Raw genomic sequence first — 22638 nt, 5'->3', positions numbered from 1 at the left:
TTGTTTGCACCTTCAACAAAAAAAAAGTGATCCAATATATCAGTTTTAGTTACTCCTATTATTAGGGACTTTTCTAGAAAAATTTTTTTTTTTTTTAAATATTATCTATAAAAAGTAAAAGTTTATTACCAACTATTAGCAAACCAACCTTTTAATATCGCGGCCATTATGAATGTAAACTATAATTCTCTTTTCCTGTTGAGCATTTTTCTCTCAAATAAAATAATTTTGTAATAAGGAATATGAATTTTCTTGAGATGACTCATCATCACACAATGTTTCATCAAAATTGTATTCTAAAAGAAAGTTTGCCTATATTTACATTTATACTTCTGATATTGATGCGTATCACTAAGAAATCTTTTACAACTGTTTTTAACTGCGTTTTAAATATTTTAATATCAAAGTATTGCAAGTTAAAATCTAATCCGTTAAAAAGTTGCGTATCTCCGTCATAAAAGTAATTAAGTGAAATGTTGTTATCAGCTGTAAAGAAGTTTAATTTGCTGGTATGCAAGAATGACGGTGTCAGTTTTAAGGTGGAAGGGGTGTGTTGTGAAACTTTTTGAATATACTTTTATATTTTATATTATACTTTATTTTCATTTTTAAAATTAGAAAAAAATTGTGCGTGTGGGGCAAGATCCCTTTAACCCCAAATCGCCGCGATCGCTGGTATGAGATAAAAGAAACGGTAAAAAAATTTAAAAAGGTATTTGTTAAAATGTCTAAAAAAAAAAAATGTCTAAGATTTTTCTATAGTTATTATTGATACATTGTTTAGATGTTGAGTACTTCATACATTTATTTTGAATAAACTTAACATAAACTTTATTATAACATTGGTACATTTTCATTCTAAATACAAATTAAATAAATAAAAATACTTTAAATTAATCTAATATTTTAACTATTCTAATAACGCCATCTTTACAAGATCAATTGTTTTAGCACTATTTGAACTTTCTACCAAATCTTTTAAGTTGGAACGCATTTTAATACAACATTGTTCTAAAATAAAAGAGATAATTATATATATATATATATATATATATATATATATATATATATTTATATAAATAAAATGGAAAAGGGTGTGCATATATATATATATATATATATATATATATATATATATATATATATATATATATATATATATTCATATATATATATATATATATATATATATATATATATATATATATATATATATATATATATATATATATATATATATATATATATATATGTATATATATATGTAAATATTACATATAGTGTAATCTAAAATAAAACATAAAGAAGAGGTTAATAACTAGATTGATAGGTTCTAAAACATGAGAATAAGCAAATAACTTATTAAATTTCAAATTTTATAATATGGAAAGATATTTATCAAAGTTGAATAACATACAACTATTTTATTGAAAGACGTGTTACTAATACAAATCATTTTTAATGCTCAAAAAGTTTTTAGTTAGTGGTTACCTCTCGCTCAAACTTGCTTTTTTAGAACAGCATCCTTCAGCGTTCGGCAAAGTTGGTATTTGTCTTATCATAAAGTAATACCAAGCGCTCAAACTGACGGATTGCATCTGCTGAGACAAGGGAGATAAAAAAACTAAATAATTTCTTCGTTATTTTTATTGTTATCAAAACTCAGATATTTACAGCAAACATACACCGCAATATTGTTGATATTTCTATATTGATGAAAGGAAACACTCTTGACAACACCCTTGGCAACACTCTCACTCCTTTACTTTACGCTTTCTTGGATTATTATTCACTACTAACCTTCCATGGAAACCATATAAAATCCATTTCCGAAATTTCCTTACTCACGATTATATTCTCTACAAATCTCTTATTCATCCTTGTGATTAATCATATTTTGGCTAGTTCTTCTAATAATGCTCTTTCTCTTCTCGACAAAGTCCGAAAACGTATTGTAAATGTAGTTGAACCTGTTTTTTTTGCCCATCGTCGTAAGGTTACATCTCTTTCTCTTTTCTACAAATACTATTATGGTCGCTGTTCAAACGAGCTTTTTCTAGTTCCATCAATCAAAACTCATTTTTGTTTGACTTCACATTTAGCAAAATTGCATCATTTTATTCTTTCTGTACTTTCATGCTCTAAAAACCTTTGTGTGTCTAGTTATTTTCCTCGATGCTGCGGAACTCTTTTTAATATATTAAATCTCATCCGTTTGTTATGCTATTCAAACAAAGGTATTATTTTATCTTACCAAATCTTACCATAGCAATCATTACCATAGCAATCTAGCTGATTTAATAATGAGTGGCAAAATTCTGCTAAAGAAATTTGAGCTGTTTCCGCCCTTCTCAGCCATTCTCTTGAGTTACTAGAAGCATTTAACGTTTTCAAATTAGTGAAAACGTTAAATTAAAAAAATTAGTTTCATGTATATTCTACAGAATACCCTAGTAGCAAGAAATATTGGTGCAACAATGGTGCAATATTGGGTATCTTGGCCAATGTCGGACAAGATATGCAATAATGCGCCAATAATGGTAAACAGTAATGCGCTAATATTGGCATATTGTTTGTCCAATATTAGAATGCTAATATTGATGGCGTATTAGCATGCAAATATTATTACGCCAATATTAGCGCATTAGCTTGTTAACACTTTCACATACTTGTACGCACATGTAACAAAAATTGTTAAGAAAATAAAATTGTCTTTTTAATCACCATAATAAATCATTAATAATAAAAAATTATTAAAATATGTTATAATCTTTGTTGCGTTACGTTTTGTTTAAGTTTTACTTGGTCATGTTTTTTTCATTTTAGGTTTTTATAAAACCACAAGTAAAAATATATATAAGATGTCAAGCAATATTTTAGTTATATAAATGTAGAAGCTGTAATGTCACTTATAAGTTTATCAAAAAAATTGTTTGGAATCCTATATTTTTTACGGTGTACATGTATTGTATTGTATTGCATATATGTATACGTGTATATACGTTACTGTATTCGATTTAAAATCACTTGTCTTAAATTACATGCGTTTTTTAATCAATTATAACAAAAAAAAAATGTGGCATTACATTGCAGTTTTTATATAGCCAATGTTGTAAATCAATATTGGCTATATTTTTCAAAATATAGACATTTTTATATTGGTGCAACATTGTTAACAATATTTAGTCAATATTGAGATAAATATTGTTCTAATATTGCACCAATGTTGCTTGCTACTAGGGTAGTCTTGAAATTGTAAGTAAACATAAATTTATAAAGTAAACATGCATGAATAAAAACTAACAACATTTCTTAAAAAAAGTCCATAATTTGAATTTGGAAATCTTGTAAATAAAAATATGAAAAAAATTAAAAAGCATACCAAGTTCTTCTTTATTTTTTTCATCAGTCAAAAACGATCCCTATTAAAATAAAAAAACGTTATTTATTTCTAGACATTTATATAAATAGATCCAGGTAACACAAAAACCTAAAAAGCTGTCCCCCTTACTTTTAATATGATTGCTACAAGTAAAAATTATATAAATCATTTATCAAAAAAAACTAAAAGAAAATGTATTATCTTAAAAATTATTCTTTTGGTAAATCAAGCCATCCCTACCAATAAAATAGCATTTTGGTCTTGATTGTCGATTTCATCAATTATTGCTAAAATACGCATACAATGGGTCATAAAAATTGTGTCATGCTTCTTAGTTTCTAGACACATTAATTTTAAATCTTCTGAAGTTGCTAACGATAGCAAGTGAAAAAGTAATAGTGTAATCTAAAATAAAACTTAAGAAATATAACAATACTTATTCGAAATAACTTGAACTTTTTTTTTAAATACATAGTCAGTATTGTATAACCTTGAACTGCAAACTATCTTTATGCCTGAACTCAGTGAAGTCTGTTAAATCTTCCGATTTTTCAAGACCTACAAGTGTCTCTCTCCAAACAAGCAAAAATAGTTGACAATCTCCATAACTGCTACGCAAAGAAAGAGATGCTAGTGCACAAGCAGCACTGATGCGAACCTTAAAAAGAGTAAACAGTTCTCTTACAAAATTATCCTCTCAAAATAAAAATTATGACAGAAAAAGAAAACACAAAACATATAAAAATAATCATTTTACCTTAAAATTTTTACATTCGTTGAGTTCTTCTAACAGAGCTTTAAAAAGTTTTCCCTAAAAAACAAGAAAAATTCCCTAAGAAACAAAATAAATACTTGTAAGCATTTGAATAATTTTTATAAAGAAAACAGCTTTAAATTAGCATTACAAAATGTTTACTTACATTCCAATCAGAAAATCCTATAGGAAAATCTTTGTTTACAAAGATATATCTACATGCGTAACAAGCATTCCAACGAGTCTAAACGATCATACAAGTTTTAGAACATAAACAAAAATGATTTACAATAAAAAGTTTATTCGCCATAAAATATATGTATACATAAATATACATAAATGTAGTGTTGTAAAGTAAATGTTGCAAACCAACATTTCCTTTACAACACTATATATATATATATATATATATATATATATATATATATATATATATATATATATATATATATATATATATATATATATATATATATATACATACGTATACCTTAAAATCAAAACTCAAGCATACATGATTACCACATATATACCACATATATACTTTTTACATCTACCATTTTTGAACTCATTTTTATAAATTACAAGCATAAAATTTTTTTAAGTAGAAATTAATACATTTATAAAAAATATATTTCAATAATATAATGCATAAGATAAAATAGAAGACAAAAAAAAATTACTTTCATTGGAGCTGAGGTAATATTTTTAGCAAGAGCATCGATAGCTCTGATTAAATTCTCAAAAAAAACTTCTTCATCTGTAATCAAAATTAAACAAAAAATGACATAAATTTAACACACACACATACACAGAAATTTATAGTATCAACATTTTTTTTAAATATTAGAAAAAAATTTTTCTTTTAAATGTTATTTTTTTTTTATGCTAAAAAATAGTTCTATGGTATTCTGCAAATTAAAACTAGAACACAAGTAGTTATTACACAATTAGGCATAGTAGATATTAAACATAGTAGATATTTTGAATATGTTTTATTTTATTCTTTAAAATATTTTTAAACATTATAAAATAAAACTTGAATAATAATAAAACATAAATTGTTATGTTACCATAAATCTTTTTTGGAAGAGCATTTAGGATGTTACCTAAAGCACGCACACCATTGCAACTAACCTAAAAATATATCTTATTAAAAATATATCTTATTAAAAATATATCTTATTAAAAATTAAAAAAGTAAAAAGTATTTAAATATTAATAATGCACCTTTTCATTATCTAGTGATGCTTGTGTTGAATACTTAAGTAAGTCTTGCACTAAACCTTCTGGAAACTCAGAAAGAAGGAAACTAAATATAAAAAAAAAATTAGGTTTCTAATATTGTAAATAACCAAGGTAAATAACAACAAAACTTTTTTTTTTCCTTAAAACCTTATTTTGACATATATGTCAAATTTTTAAAAATTAATAATTTTACATATATGTCAAAATTGTTAAATTCAAGATGCTAAAAAAAGTTTTATATTAATTAGTGGTGGGAGTTAAGGTTAGTTTTAGTCTAACTAAGTTTAGTTGACTAACTTTTTAGCGTAAATAAATTAGTCAACTTTTTAGTCTAACAAAATTTAGCGTAAATAAATTAGTCAACTTTTTAGTCTAACAAAATTTAGTCGACTAACTTTTTAGTCGACTAACTTTTTAGTCTAACTAAAACTAGTCGACTAACTTTTTAGCGTAAATAAATTAGTCGACTAACTTTTTAGTCTAACTAAATTTAGTGGACTAATTTTTTAGTCTAACTAAATTTAGTCTACTAACTTTTTAGTCTAACTGAATTTAGTCGTAACTAAATTCAGTTAGACTAAAAAGTTAGTTGTAATTTTAGTAGCGTAACTAAAATTAGTCGACTAACTTTTTAGCGTAACTAAAATTAGTCGACTAACTTTTTAGCGTAACTGAATTTAGTCGACTAACTTTTTAGCGTAACTAATTTAGTCGACTAACTTTTTGGCCTAACTAAAATTAGTCGATTAAAACAAGATTTAGTACTAAAAACTGAATAACCTATGCCATGAAATTTTCACACACGATGGCACATTATTGTGGCGGTTGAATGTCCCAATTATGGTTCATAGGGGCTAGTCAAATCAAATTCGTAACGTATTAAATCAAATTTGATTATTAGAATTTTTTCCCAGCTCTGAGACAACTACCAATGCGGTTGTTGTAACTGTTTATAAACACCCAATGGGCACGGAATCTAAAAAAAGGCATCATTTAAACGTTTAAATAACATTCTGCAGTTTAATTTAACGTCTAATTCGGGGTTGGGAAAGCGAACTTGTTGGGGTATTTTTGTTCTCACGCTCCAATCACCGCGATTTTTTTGAGAAACATTTTCATTTGACTTAACAACATTCTTGAGTTATGAGTTCGCACGATGCCTAAAAGTGTCATATCTGAAACATCAAAAAAATCCTGCCCACGCAGCCGGTAAAGCAGTATACAAAAAACATAAATTTTTGCAAGAATCACAAGCGAAAAGAAACTTGCTAATCGATTCATTTTGAAAGAAGATTTTTGGAACCTACAGAAAGGTCTCAGTTAAAAAATAATATCATTTTTTTACTTCATAAAAATTTGCATGCGCGATAATTGACACTTATGAGTAATGAGCATTTAATTACTTAGTTCATTGAATGGATTTTTTTAAATGGAACATTTCAATCTTGTTTTTATGACGAATTTCAAGTTGTTTTCTGTAAGTGACTGTTCTTTAAGTGGATTCATGGAAAATTTTCTTTTCGAAATAAATTTTTTGATCATTATTTGAAAAAACAAACTAGTAAAAATTTAATATGTTGCTATACTGAAGATAAAGCTTCATTACAAACAGTTTGATATATACAGATATTTTATTTTCACATTTCTTGCAGTTAGGCGAATAAACTTCCTTTATAGATTTCGAAACGTAGTTATCGAAAGCGCTCATTTCTCAAGTGCTACTTCCGAAAGTGAAACTTTTGGAAGTTTTTAAACAGAAACTTTGATCACGTGGTATTAGTTTAAACTTTTATAGCATTTGTTTAATAAGACTGTTTAGGATAAGTAACTACTTCACGTGTTGACAAATTACTAAACAAATTACACCAAGGAAAAGGAAATCAGTTGTCAGCACGAACAGATTTTCATCATTTTTCCAAGATAAACATTTGTAAATTTGGGAACTTTTTTCGTGTAAACAAAGTTCCATCAATAATAAAATAGATCTGTAAGGATAATTTTAAAATGACTAAAAAAAGTAAAGCGAAAAGTAAAAATGCTTAAATAAAATTTTTAGTCAAGGTCTGGTTTTATGCAACTCCTTGGTCCTTCATTCACCAGTCTTAGTTTTGTGTATTTTTTTAGTATTATTTCTGATATGTCGCTATTTTTTGCCTCGACTACTCTATAAGCTCTATAATATATATTCCACCGAGCATTGTTTTTTAGTAGGTGTATTTTCTAATGGGCTTTTTTATAACTCGTTTGATAATGCAAAACCTTTTAAAAAGTTATTCAAGTTTATAATCATCTTGCAAAATGTAGCCAGATAATTGATGTTTTCGTTTTTCATATCTCATATACTATTTCATTTGTCATAAAAGGCACATAATAACCCATTTGTTTTTGTCAAATAAAAATTAGTTTATATATAGCTGGTAAATCATGCTATGTTAATATTAAATACTTAGTTATTCTTGCGGTTTGCCATAAATTGGCTTTGCTAAATTCTTTAAAACTGTGACAAATTATTTTTTTCTTTATTGTACTTACATTCATTTTATGTATGAGTTATTTATCCTTAACTGTATATATTTCTGTTGTTAAACATAAAAATAGAAAATTCTATAATATTCATAAATAATAAGTCTACAGCAATATAGTAAATGGTGTAGTTCCCTGGACATGAAACCAATATTCTCTAAGTAGCTACAAAACTAGTTGATATTTTGTATTATTTGTTATATCTCTAGTTATACATGTACTAAAGTAGTTAAGTAAATGATCTCAATTTCTATATTATTATCAGTGTTACTTCTTAAAATATAAGGAATATCTAGCTATATAAAATTAAACTTAAAATCTGATTCTATTGTAGCCATTCTTGACGATTTTTTTATAATTCAAATAAACATATGTAACTTATATCATTGTATAGAGCTTGACTTGACTTAAAAAATGAGTGTTCATTCAGCCTTTGAAGTTAAGCGGATCTAAAGTTATTGAATTTTTTGTAGTGCAATAATTGATGATTTTTTGACGAAAGGTATAGGGCTTAAGTATGGAAAATTTGCATTGTTATGGCACCGAAAATTTGCATTATGTCACGCAAAATCAAAACAAAAAACATAAAATATGCAAAGGAATATAGTTATATATATATACATAATTTCTATATACAAATCCTTAGAACCTATTCTTCAAGAAAACATAAATAAAAACTTCTTATAAAAAGAGGAAAGAGTAAACTTGCAATTTCCACCTGGACACTTTTAAAAAACACTTTTTTTTTCTATAAAAATAAACCTTGAAGTTTTGAAACGCTAAGAACTAAAAATTTATGTACAAAAGTTAAAAAGTGTCCACATTCCATTAGATTCGTCATCCCTTTTTTAATATATATGGAAAGTTTTATAAAAATTGGATGTGTTTTGGTACTAAGGAATCCTAACCTCCAAAAGCTTTGTTTTAAAAAAACGTTCCCGTTTCAAGCTTTTTTCTTAAAAGTGGTCTCAAGATATGGATAAAATTTAAATGAAGCCACATAAACCATAGTACTTTCTATATATGGCTGGAAAGAGGTTGAGTAACACTAATTGATGCCAAAAACCTCAAGGTGTTTGCTTAAGCATACAAAAAGATGTAAGAGAGTAAAGTTCATGAAAGTTACGTGTTTTTTGTCAAACGTCAAATGTTTTTTGTTGAGCCGTGGAATCGCTATCTATTGCTGTTATCTTGAATAACTAAAAGGAAGTTGATGTAACTGGTTAGACGAGACCAAAAGTTTTCGACGAATCTGACAGACTTTATAATTTAATTTCTATTGTTTAAAACGAAAGATTTGAAACAATGTGCAACGAGCATGGTTCGTAAAAAAAAAAAAAAAAAGGTTGAACGTCCATCTCTTATAGGTCATGCTATTACTGATATTTAGTTTGATCATTCGGCAAATTAAGATGTTATTATAATTATTAGCAAATTTCAGCAATCGAGTTATATATTTTTATACTCAGCAAGTATAATTTTTAATCGGCAAATATTCTTATGGCAGTTTTCAACTTACCACCTCCTCCCCCCCCCCCCAAGCCCTGTATACTAGCGAATATACTTAGTCTCTAAATATTTAATTTCATATCAGCGATAAGAAATACCAATTTATTAATGCTAACTTCCATCATTTTTCTCAACAAGGTTGCCATTTAATGCGAAAGCTTATATATGCAATGCTGTCATTACATTCATAATTAAAACCAGAGTTGTTACGACATAATATGTCTGGCAGATCTGTCGACATAATTTCAGACATATTTTCTGCCGACATAAAATATGTCCCACATATTTTCGATTGACATATTTTGACATAATTTTATGTTTGAATTATTTTCTGCTGACATAAAATATGTCAGACATATTTTCCATTGACATATTTTGACATAATTTTATGTCTGAATTATTTTCTGCTGACATAAAATATGTCACACATATTTTCTATCAACATATTTTGACATAATTTTATGTCTGAATTATTTTCTGCTGACATGAAATATGTCAGACATATTTTCTATCGACATATTTTGACATATTTTTATGTTTGAATTATTTTCTGCTGACATAAAATATGTAAGATATATTTACTATGGACATATTTTGACATAATTCTATATCTGAATTATTTGCTGTTTGATATTCTTGAAGAAAAAATCAATCTAACAAATTTATTGCGTGTTTCAACTTAATTTACAGAGTTAAGTGAAAATAGTTTAACAAATTTGTTGTTTTTTTGCAATCAATTATAATTGATTGCAAAAAAAAAATTTTTCTGGTGCCGAGCAAACAATTTGTTTTTTGGATTGCATTTCACATTTTGATTTCAAATATGCAACTCATTTTTTACCATCACGTCAAGTTGTAAAGATATTTGGGTTCAGATCTTTAATATTTGGGGTAAAGTCCCTAATATTGTCAAAAAAAAAAGTTGTTCAAAAGTATGTCAACCTGGGTCTCAAAAAAAGCGTATTTTAGAAGATAGTATAGAGATTTTAGAAAACATAAAATGTTTTTCTTAAAATTTTTTAACAAAAAAATTATTTGAAAAAATGCTAAAAACTCTTAAAAAAATGTCAACAAAATTTTTTTCAGCAATAATACAAAAAATACTTATTTTTATTACAAACGAATAACATCTTTAAAATCTCTATGAAAATACGCTTCTTTTGAGACTCACATTGACATACTAGTCAATATTAGTCAATAATATCAATGTCAATATTAGTTATAATCAATAAATAAGTCATAATCAATAAATAAGTCAATAAATGCCAATATTAGTCAATACTATCAAATGATACATCGCTAAAAAGGGCAGAAAAAGACCTTTTTGAAACAACTGATGTTTGCTTATAGGGTTTAAAGTAAAAGTTTTATGAAGCATAATTGATTGCAAAAAAGCAACAAATTTGTTAAACTATTTTCACTTAACTCTGTAAACTAAGTTGAAATGCGCAATAAATTTGTTAGATTGATTTTTTCTTCAAGAATATCAAACAGCAAATAATTCAGATATAAAATTATGTCAAAATATGTCGATAGAAAATATGTCTGACATATTTTATGTCAGCAGAAAATCATTCAGACATAAAATTATGTCAAAATATGTCGATATAAAATGTCTGACATATTTTATGTCAGCAGAAAATCATTCAGACATAAAATTATGTCAAAATATGTCGATATAAAATATGTCTGACATATTTTATGTCAGCAGAAAATAATTCAATTGGTTAAAAAATCCAAAACAGGTTTCCTCACTAAACGGCAGTCCTTCACAAACTTAATACGACATAAAAAATGTAACTGTTCCTCAAGAAATAACTTCTTCAACAACAGAATAACTAAAAACTGGGATTCTTTGCCGAACTATGTTGTTTATTCAAGATCTTTAAATTATTTTAAAGCTAATTATGACAATTTATAACATTTACAGCTGTTATAGCATCTCAGTATGCTCTGCAACAATGTATATATTGTGGTTATAGCAAATATATTATTCTTATTCTTATCACAATTACTATCATTATGAGAATCCGTAAAAGGAAAAAATTAAAATGTCACAAAGAAAATGTGTTTTATTATTATTTTTTTAAAAACATCTTCACTTCCAACAAGGCTGCAAGCAACCACTACGAAAGTTGAAAGTTACTGGAAGAGAAAAGATGAAATTTATAAAGCAAGATAACAATTAACAGATGATTGAAAAGATCGCAAGTTATATAAGTCAGGAAAACAAGACAAAGGGAGTAAATTCCAATGAACTGATGTTCGAGAAAAAAAACTAGACAAAAGAGAACTTTTGGAGCAATATTACGATGTGACAGTGGTTGAAAGTTGGCTGCAAATGGAGGTCCAACTATGTTTACAATGCATTTTGGCACCTTGTCTAAAAGCGAAAAGACATCATTCGAAGATTTGCTTCAGATATGGCAACAGTATTCCATACAAGGACGGCTTTGAGACTTATTAGGATAAAGAATAGAATCCGGAGTTTGGAGGCGACAAGCACAATAAAGAGATGCAACCTTAGCAGATGCTTAATTTACAATGGATTTGATAAATGGTTTCCAAGAAAGATCCAAAGTAAAAGTTAATCCAAGAAGATGAAAGGTAGATGACTCATCGAGTACATCATCATTCATAAGTATAAGAAGATCTAGATTGTTGCAACAATGATTAGTCGAAAAAAATTGAGTTAAAATTTACCAGCCACTGAGAGGCTTGAAAAGGATCTCACTTCTGCTACAGCAGAACTAAGATCCTTTTCAAGCTCAAATGTCCCCTCCAAACAATCAAAGAGTGTTGGCTTCTAATGAAGGCAGGAAAAAATGGTAATATCATCAGCAAACAATGCCACCTGAGACATGAGAATATCTGGTAGATTGTAAGTGTAGATTTAAAAAAGTATAGGGTTTTGGAAGTATAGAAAACAGCTCTTAAGAACACATCTGCAAGACTATAACAGGTATGTTGTCAGGTATGTTCTTCAGCTTGTGGTCCACAAGCTGAAGAAGAGTCTAAGTAGAAGATCACTTTAGATACAGAAGCTGGAGTGATATGAAGGTCATGCAATGAATTAACTTGATTGTCGGCTATATCAGGTAGGATGTAATTAGTGGAATCAAGAGATGAGATTGATAACAAGCTTTTAGTAAACAACTCAGATTTGTCTTTATGTGAGGTAACAAAATCTGAACCATGCTAGAGAGGTGGAATAACAAATTTGCCTTTATTATAGGAACTGTTAAAGATTCTCCAGAAGTCTCAGGACCCTAATTTTTTAGATAAAATATGATAGTTTGTGACCTAAGAATAACAGGCTTTGACGTTAGAAAAAACCTTTTTACAATGGTTTCTAGCAATAGTAAACAGATGTCTGTTTTCTAAAGAATTGTTTTGGCCATAGATATGGAAATAATGGTTACGATTGGAAACTGTAGCACCACAATAAGAGGAAAACCACGAAGAAGAGTGAGGCTTGACTCGGAATCATCAAGAGGGAATAAAAGATTCCATGCCAGCCTGAAACAAAAGATTACTACCAAAAGACCATCACAAAGAAAATCACGTCAAGACCCAGTCAGCATTGAGGTACTTGTAAGAGGTGCAATGATAGGGGGATTCTGACGATGAAGAAGAATGAGATAATAGTTTTAGAGATCAAACCATGATCAGAAGCACCTAAGGGTGAATATTGAGAAACTGAGCACTGACTAGGATCAGAAACAAGACGCAAGTTGGGTAGGGAAGGTAGATGGTTTGAATTTTCTAAGAAGGAAGTTGGAAAATTGACTATTTGCATTAAAGATTGAGAAAGGCAAAAGTTGTGGGCCTTAACGCTTGTATAGTCCATGACGCTAGAGCCAAGCCATTCAGTGTGATGTGCATTAAAGTCACCAACAACAACAATATTGGCTGAAGGATATGGAGGAAGGGCATGGTCATTTTGATCGCAAATAATATCGAAAAGAGTGCAGTGCAAAAGAGTGAAATGGTGCTAAATGAAAGCACATAAAAAAATAGACTGTGGATTCAAACCTAGCTTCCGACAAATGGGTAAATTCTTATAAATGTAAATCCCCAGGCCAAGCATGTGACTATTGGAGTCTTTACAAATTAAAAAAAGATAATCATCGACACTAAGATCACAAGATGAGACAGCTGAACTCAAATTGGTCTCACTTTGCAAAAGATTCAACAAAAGAAAAGTTTCTTCGAAGACCACAAATAATAGTGAATGATAGATTTAGAGAACTTGGTTATGACAATGGTTTTTTTGTGTTTTATAGTTTTATATACTTTAGTCATTTTTTAAATTGGTTCAAGAACTTGACATAAGGCACAGATAGTACTCAGTATACTATCTAACAGTCCAAGCAATTGCCTCATTACTTCTAATAAGTAATGAGGCAATTGCTTGGATAATAAATAACCCTAAGCTGTAACAAGTGGGCACGACAACGCACACCAAAAGCACTGTTAGTACTTAAATATTTTACAACTGCTGATGGAATCAACTAAACATTAAAAAATTAACAAAAAATATGTTAGAAGACTAGTGGTAGAACACTCACAATCAAGACTAGTGGTAGAACACCAACAACCAAGAGGTTTGAAGTTTAAATCTACCTTACTTGCCTCTGCAAGTACCAGCCTCAATATGTGATAACAATGATGAGTAACCTCCATTACATTAGTAGCTTTTTCTGGAGCCTCACAGAGATAAAGCTAATTAAAAATAAAGTTAAAGTCTAGAAATTTGAAGAAAAATTATTACAAAAGTCTGGTATTAAAACACTCATATAAATAAAAACATTGTAAAAATGTTAATTTTGAAAACTGAAGAAAATTGTGGTAGTGGTGAAGTGGTAATAGCTTTGTAAATAAAAGTTCAAATTCTTCCACATCCCTAGTAGTATTGTGGTTAAACTAATCTTTGCACACTAGCCTTGATTATCAAAGTTTGTGTTACTGAGTAACAATCAAGAAAAAAAGGTTAGAGCTAAGTTCCCTCTTCAATTTGTAGTAGCTCCCTTAGCCTTAGTGAGTAACATATATATTAAAAAAAAAAGATTTTATACTAGATTTTATCATTATTAGTTATTAGTTTCTGATGAATTTTGTTAAACTTTCAGGAAAATTACTTCAAAATCAATTTCACTCTGTGTTTCAAAAAAAAAAAAAAAAATTTTTAAATGTACTTCTAAATTATGATCTTAGTTTAAAACATTTAAAAATGTTTTGGTAAATAACTTTTGTTTTAAAAAAGCACCAGAGAAATACTTATTAGATTTTCAAGGGTGTTGCTAGTGCAGGTTGCAAAAAGTGTTGGTGGGTCAGGATTTGAAGGGTACTAACAGTTCAGGTTGTGGAAAGTGTTGCTAGTGCAGGCTGTGAAGAGTAAAATATACAAGATTTAAATAACTAAAATTTAACAAAATTTCTTAATTTTTATATGAAATGTATTAATAATAACAAAATTGAAATAATAATAGTGTAAGTAATAAAAAATTGAACAAATAACATTATAATAATATTATAATAATATTTTCTACAAATACTATGCTTTAATACTAAAAATGTTGTGTATTGTTCTAGAAAAAATGCGCTAGTTGCTTGAGCTAAAGAATTAAAAATTAGCTAAAAAATAGCCAGGGTGATAGCCAGCCTGATAGCACCATGTACGGCAGAACTCCCAATTGGTTTAATATTTCCAAAAATTTAAAAGATCATAGTAAACAAAAAAAATCCCCTCAGATTTCAAGTGTTACGCTAGTCACATAGAAAAAGTAATTATTACACACAACAAAAAATTAAATTAAGAAATGAAATTAAAAAAAAAATTTTTTTAAATGATGTCAGCTATTCTCAAGTTAAGATTTTTCAATATGTTTAATAAATTTTTTTTAATATATTCTTATTATTTAAAAACTCTTTATTTACATTTTTACTGTTAAGTTATGAAAGTTACTAAAGTCTTTGTACATTAATAAATGATATATTTTAAAATAAGTTGTTAATGTTTTTATATTAAAGGAATTGAAAATACTTTCAGTAAACTAAATTTGCTGGTTAAAGTACACTAAAAATAACAACAAAATCAAAAAATGAAATTTGCAATAAAATGTATCATTTACATTATATATTTGCAAAAAAGAATATAATTTAATTCACATGAATTTTCAATATTTTTCTATTTTACTTACAAATGCAAAAGTTTAATTTACAAAAACAATATTTATAAATACAAAAATGTTTTTTTTCTAAATATACAATTACAAAATCTGTGTAAACTTTGTATTTGTAAATTTAAAAAAAAATTGATTTATGTAATAATTTTAATTTAAATACCTAGTATACTAGATATTTAAATGCATCAATTAAATTCATTTGCTGCCCTCATGTGGTAAACAAAATATTAAAAATTTAATTCTACTAAGCATTTTATTTTATACATTTATAGTATAAAAATGAAAATAAATATAAATGAAGACGACTTATGTAGATAATCATTTCAACTTATTAAAACTGTGTTTAAAAGTGATGTATGCAATTAAAATAGATCAAAGTATCAAATTCATTGATTCAAATTTTTATTGCAAATGTTTCTGTTTTGTTCTTGTTTTCTCTCTACTAAATCAAAAAATAAAAAGGAGTGATTTAAATATGAAAAAACTCAAGAAGATTGCTCAGAATGAAACATTTCTATGATTTAACATATATAAAATATAAAGTATTCTGCTATAAGTATACCCTGCCCCCCTCTTGGTTAGATAGGAGCTTAGCTATTTATAAACCTTATTTTGTATACTTTTTATAAAAGTCATTGTGAGTGACTTTTTCAAAGGCTTTGACAAAGTCAAGGAATACTATATCTGGTTTTTTATCTGTTATTTGAGTAAGTTAAAAAAATCAAGTATTTCTAGGAGTTTTTGATGAAAGTTTTGCTACTTAAATTAAGTTTTTAAAGTTTAAACAACCTTTTTTTTTAATGACAACCTTTACTATTTCACAAGCTACTGATATTAGAGAGATTAATCTTTAGTTGTTTAGATTGGTTTTGTTTCATTTTTTAAAGATTGGTGTGATGTTTGCAAAGAACCAATCAAGTGAGAATCAAGAGGTAATTAAAAAAGAAGTGCAAATGGTGAAACCTATACACATTCATTATGTACATAAAGGCAAACTTTTGACATCAGTAGGTTGATCAGGAAGCCTGATGAACCTACTGATGGAGAAACATAATGTTGAAGACAACTAAAAATTAGATAAGTGTTTTTACTAATTTATATATATATATATATATATATATATATATATATATATATATATATATATATATATATATATACATACATACATACATATATATACATACATAAGTCCACATATCAATTTTAAATAAAACATTGTAAAAGTGGAATGCAACTGTGCAATCTATCCATCTTTAGCGATTGACCTCTATATCTTTCATTTATGACCAACTCCTTCCCCTTATCTTTTGTAATAAATTTTTTCCTTATCTATTTTTTAGATATTTAGCAGAAATGCATGGAAATATCTCTAGCAGAAATGTGATACTATATATTTAGCAGAAATGCAATCTATTTTTTATATCTCTAGCAGAAATGCATGGTTATAGACCTTTTTTAGGTGGCAACTTCCAACAGAGTTTACATGGTTCATATATATAGTAATATCTATCCTAAGAGTTTATAAAATAAATTAAATCTAACTGAAACATGATTGTGACTGAATCACTAAATTTTTACTATAAGGGTTCATTCATAAATTACATCATGCTCTAGAAAGAGTGGTGGGAAGGGTTAATGGTTTTGCAACAACTTGTATGGGACTTGTTACTCTCATATCAGTTACAGATGCAAAAAAAGCACATAAGCTCTACAAAAATAACATAACACGTTTACACATTAGAATTAATGTTTTTGTAGAGGAGGGAGGGGTAAAAATGGTCAAAAATTGTGTGACAATTTGTGGACACCCCTAAAGTAAATTTTTTTTTTTTCATTGCAATTAAATCAATTAAATTTACTAAGCTATTTCACATTATAACAAGATTAATTGAAATAAATTATAATTATTATGCAAATTATGATATGCTATGATATGCATAATGTGATATAACTATGATATGCATAATGACAACTATGATACACAATAATTTTGATAGCCATAATATCAAAAATGACAATTATGAAACACAACAATCATGATAATTATGTAAATTACAGATAACTAATACATGTATGCAAACTGATAAAAATAAACTTGTATTGTTTATTGTTATTTCAAATAAAATACTAACTTATTCTTAGAGACGAAATCACAAAGATTTGCTAACGACCATGCAGCTTTTAAACGGACATTAACAGAGTGGCTGCAAAGTTGCAAAATAATGATTCTAGCTACGTCAATGACAAACAAAACATCCTAAAAAAAGTGCAACAAAAAAATTGATAACTTTTTGAAAAAAAATTAAATAAGAACCTTTACAAATAAATAAAAACATCACAAATATAATTAAAATGGAGGTAATGGTAAATAAAAACATCACAAATATAATTAAAATAGAGATGATGGTAAATAAAAACATCATAAATATAATTAAAATGGAGATAAATATAGGTCTTTGTCAAATGTTAGCATGTAGAAGTAAATTATAAAAATTTCCACTAACATCCTGTTGCACACTCTTTTGCATCGTTTTTTTTCTCAGTTTATTTCATAATTATCAGTAATTATTATTGTTATTATTAACAACGTATTATATTATACATATTTAAAAAAAAAAAAGATTTTGGAACTTTTTTTTACTAATGCATTTAAAAATTGCACCAGTATAAAATTCTTCATAATGACACATTTCTATTAAATTTATAAAGATGTAAAAAAAAAAAAAAGAAAAAACAATACATTTTCATTTATTTCTATAATACATTTTTTCTTCGTTGCTTATAAGTCAACTTAATGAGCTGACTTATAAGCAACTAAGTTTAAATAGAGATAACCCAATCTTATAATAATAAATACAAAAATGTTATAATAAAAAATTTTGTTGACGAGCAATAGTTTGTTACTACCATATTTAACAATACACTAAAAAGATTATTGTCTAATATTTTTTTATAAACTTTATAAAGTACAAGTTACATGAAACAGTGGGTAATGAATCAGATAAATATGACTAAATTCCACCTATTTAACAATTTAAATATTAAATTTTTACACAACAAATTTTTTCCAATGTTCAATTTCAGATTTCATCCAAAAGAATGATTTATTTTAATCATATTTTTCTTTCCTAAAAAATGATTAATGTGGTTAAATCTTCCATTTTTGGAAAATTTAAATGAATTATAAAAAAAAATAATACAAAGTCAATGACCAAATCAACTTTTATGGACTAAGATGTTAATTCATAAAAGTGAATAAAAAAACAATAGTAGTTACCTCCCCTAACTCACCTCTTTCATGGACTCATAATCTATGATAACACCTAATCCCCTTATTGCTGCAGCCTAAAACAAAACAAAACAAATATTCGTATTTTTTAAACCCATCAGAGTTTTATTTTTAAATTCAATAAAAGTATATTTTTTAAATTCATCAGAACTATCTATTTTTTTTAACTTTTAAAACATCTTTTAAGATGTTTTAAAAGAAAGAAAACTTACAACAACTACAGGTTCCTCACTACTTGCAAGTCCAATTAATATTGTTTTAATAAATATTTGCTCACTGACCTATAGACAAATAAACAGTGATAGATATATGTAAAGGTTTTAAAAGTTACCATTACATATATATCTCTTGGCACAAACATAGTTTTAAGTATGGAAAAGTAAATCTAAACCATAAATTCAAAAAATTTATATAAACAAAAAGAGATTGCTATAACAAAAATATAGTTTAAACTATGCACAAAATGTTGAAAAAAATAAATTTATTTTCATCACAGATTTTACTTTATTACTATTCTTCTTCTTAATTATTTGCTATTATATTTTGCTAATAAACTTAGTTTAAGGGATTTTTATTTTTTTATTGACCAAACAATTGTTATAAAATTTTTTAAAGCTTCATACAAAAAAAAAAATGTTTTTTAATACCTGTTTTTATTTTTATTATTCATACTATTATCTGTCTTAAATGTTTACATAAATATATATAATATGATAATTTTGTACTTTAAATAATTAAATAGAAAGTAAAATTACCTTAAGTAATAAAAATATATCAGAACCAATATTTGATAACAAATCGCAAATAGCAGCCCGACCCTTAGAAGGTTTAGGAGGTTTAGCATTAAGATACTGTGGTATTGATCCAGTTAGTAGAGTTTTCCAGTAAGATACACACTAAAGAAATAAAGACAATGGACAGATAAAAACTAGACACTGGAGAGAAAAAAAATAGACCAAGGCTCGAATTAAGTGATCAAAAATTGTGATATCTGTAAATATAATTGGTCCTCAAATTCTCAGTTTTTAAAAAAAACGTGAACACTGTTTTTATGAAACAGTCAATATGGTATCGCAAAAACTAATGAAAAAACAAAACAATAAATTTACTACTGCAAAAATAATAAATTTAAACACCAGTTAATTTAAGCAATATAAGGAATATAAATAAAATAAAGTTAAAGGAAAAAAAAAATTTTCTAAAGGTCTGAAAAATTTGCGCTGTAAGTTAAAACTCAACCAATAAAAATTCTACTACAGCAATTTGCACATTGTATAAAACATGTAAATGAATTTTTGTTGAAGGGGAAACTTTAAGGAACTATTTATTAAAATTTAAATGTTTTCAATTAGAAATTAATTACTTGATAATAAAAATAATAATAATAAAGATAAATAAAATTAGATATAAGAGTTTTTTTGTTTTGTTTTAAAATAACTATAAAAAGTTTAAATTAGTTTATATATTTTTAAACTCCTGTCTTTAATTTTTTATACGTTAAAAAGTGACGGGCATTTAATTTATAAGAAAACCTTGAATAAGATTTAAATAAGATTAAAAAAAAGTATTTTATATCTTATTTTGTGATTTCTTTTAAATAAAATATTTGATCACCCCTAAATTCCTTTACACTGTTGTGATTTGTGGTTGTTTTTTAATATTACATTGTTCTATATGCTTTATTTTTCTAGTTTATCTGATGATTTATAAAATGAATTAAAATATTAAAATTATTATAAATATCAAAATTTTTAATAAAAATAATAATAATAAAATTAATGGTAATAATACAGTTTTATAATTCAAGACTAATGTAAATATTTGAAAGATGACATCTTGTATGAGAGCATATTAAATATTTTTTTAAAACATCAAGAAATACAGTTTTCTACTAACAAATCAAGAGATGACAAATGAGAAAAAATGTAAAAGTATCTGCGACATCTCACATCATATGCAACACAATACAAACTCAGTTAATTGTATCATTCATTTGGTATTAAAATGTTTAAAAGCTATAAAACCTGACTTCAACATTGCATTGCATTTATTTCAGTAACGATGCAGGTTCATAGAACCAAATTTATAAAAATATATATTCAAATTATGTTTCTATAAACAAGATCATGAGGTAACTGTAGAATGTGATTTTTTGCTACATCACATGGAACAGTGCTTGTAATGGTATTGGAGATTCTGTTAAGTGACTTGTAGCAGGGGGAAGTTTACTAATAGACCCAATTTTCCCATGAAAATGTATGATCAGTGTAATTAAAACATTAAAAAAAATTTTATACATTTTAAATAGTGCAATTATATTATATTGAACAAATTGTGTTAAAAGAACATTTTTCTACGTTCAACAATTCCAAAAACAATTAACTGCCATTTTTTTGATGACATTTTCTAATACCTTTACAAATAAAAAGAGTGTCATTCAACTTATAAATTTTATAAATTTATAAGTTGAATGACATAATGACATTAATTATTTATGTCATTCAACTTATAAATGATAAATTTATAAGTTGAATGACATAAATAACAAAAGGTTTTAAAGATTTCAAGATTTTCTTGTAAACTTACAAAGCTTCACCAAATCTAAACCAGTTACGTGTTGTAACTCGTTTAACATTTAAAACTGTTTTTTGGTTACTAACCAAAGGTTAGATTTAAATAAAGGAATTTTTTATTTTTGCTGATAATTATTCAAAGCTAATTCAAAATGTACTTTTAAACCTCTTTTGAATAACAGAATAATTTTCTTTAGTACAAAGTCAGCTTTAATTGAAGCTTTTAACATCTATAACTTAAAGACTAAGATCATAAAACCCAAATAATATTTGAGCAATGTAATGGGAGATTCTGTTGGCTGTGCTGTTTATTCTCCTTATATAATAACCAGGGCTATATATATATACATATATATATATATATATATATATATATATATATATAATATATATATATATATATATATATATATATATATATATACATATATATATATATATATATATAATTACATATAGAACTTTCTATGGTATATATATATATATATATATATATATATATATATATATATATATATATATATACATATATATATATATATATATATATATATATATATATATATATATATATATATATATATATATATATATATATATATATATATAACTATAAAGTAATTATATATATTTTTATATAAACTCAAAACAATAGATGGAAAACCTTGGTTATGTCAAAATGGATCTTACATTTTATGTACATCTTTTGAAGTGCATAAGAAATAATTGGCTGACAGAAAAACTAGGTCAGTTGCAGTTCATTTTAAAATGAAATAACTTACATTGCAAATTGGAGAGATTTAGTTTATGCACTTAAAAAAAAACAATTATCTAGGTTGACTGAAATAATAAACCAATAGAATGGCAATAAAAAGACTGTTCAATACAAGTATTTAAGAGTAGTTGTAACTCTAAAAACTCATTCTAAAATAGACCAAGAAATGGTCAAGGATACTTTTACTTGGTGATTATAGTTTTTTGGAAAATAGTGAATGATTATTGGAAAAAAGTGAACATCCAGGTGCAAATCTTTGATATTGAGACTTATATATTATCTTAGATATAGAGAAGTCCAATAATGTAACCAGATCTTCACATGCCATTAATTTAAAAGAATTGCTTGCTATTGCAACTATAGATATATAAATTACTGGATACGGCGCATAAGC

General features: G+C 26.3%; 1 protein-coding gene across 1 annotated transcript in view; it reads right to left on the bottom strand.

The window, feature by feature from the left end:
- Window positions 1-742: 742 nt before the first annotated feature.
- Window positions 743-22638, bottom strand: part of LOC101234591 (HEAT repeat-containing protein 6) — a 94749-nt gene continuing 72853 nt past the window's right edge. The window contains exons 19-31 of the mRNA XM_065807933.1: window positions 19652-19792; window positions 19109-19177; window positions 18899-18952; window positions 17740-17864; window positions 5367-5448; window positions 5210-5273; window positions 4820-4896; window positions 4303-4380; window positions 4140-4193; window positions 3873-4040; window positions 3623-3787; window positions 3383-3422; window positions 743-1011 (exon numbers count right to left, since the gene is read on the bottom strand). Coding sequence (XP_065664005.1) covers window positions 911-1011; window positions 3383-3422; window positions 3623-3787; window positions 3873-4040; window positions 4140-4193; window positions 4303-4380; window positions 4820-4896; window positions 5210-5273; window positions 5367-5448; window positions 17740-17864; window positions 18899-18952; window positions 19109-19177; window positions 19652-19792 — 1218 coding nt within the window. The 3' untranslated portion in view covers window positions 743-910. The remainder of the gene's footprint in view (window positions 1012-3382; window positions 3423-3622; window positions 3788-3872; window positions 4041-4139; window positions 4194-4302; window positions 4381-4819; window positions 4897-5209; window positions 5274-5366; window positions 5449-17739; window positions 17865-18898; window positions 18953-19108; window positions 19178-19651; window positions 19793-22638) is intronic.

This window comes from Hydra vulgaris, chromosome 10 (genome assembly GCF_038396675.1).
Source record: "Hydra vulgaris chromosome 10, alternate assembly HydraT2T_AEP".
Classification (NCBI taxonomy): Eukaryota; Metazoa; Cnidaria; class Hydrozoa; order Anthoathecata; family Hydridae; genus Hydra; species Hydra vulgaris.
Note: the sequence above shows the minus strand (reverse complement) of the source record. Positions and strands in the feature narration are given on the sequence as shown.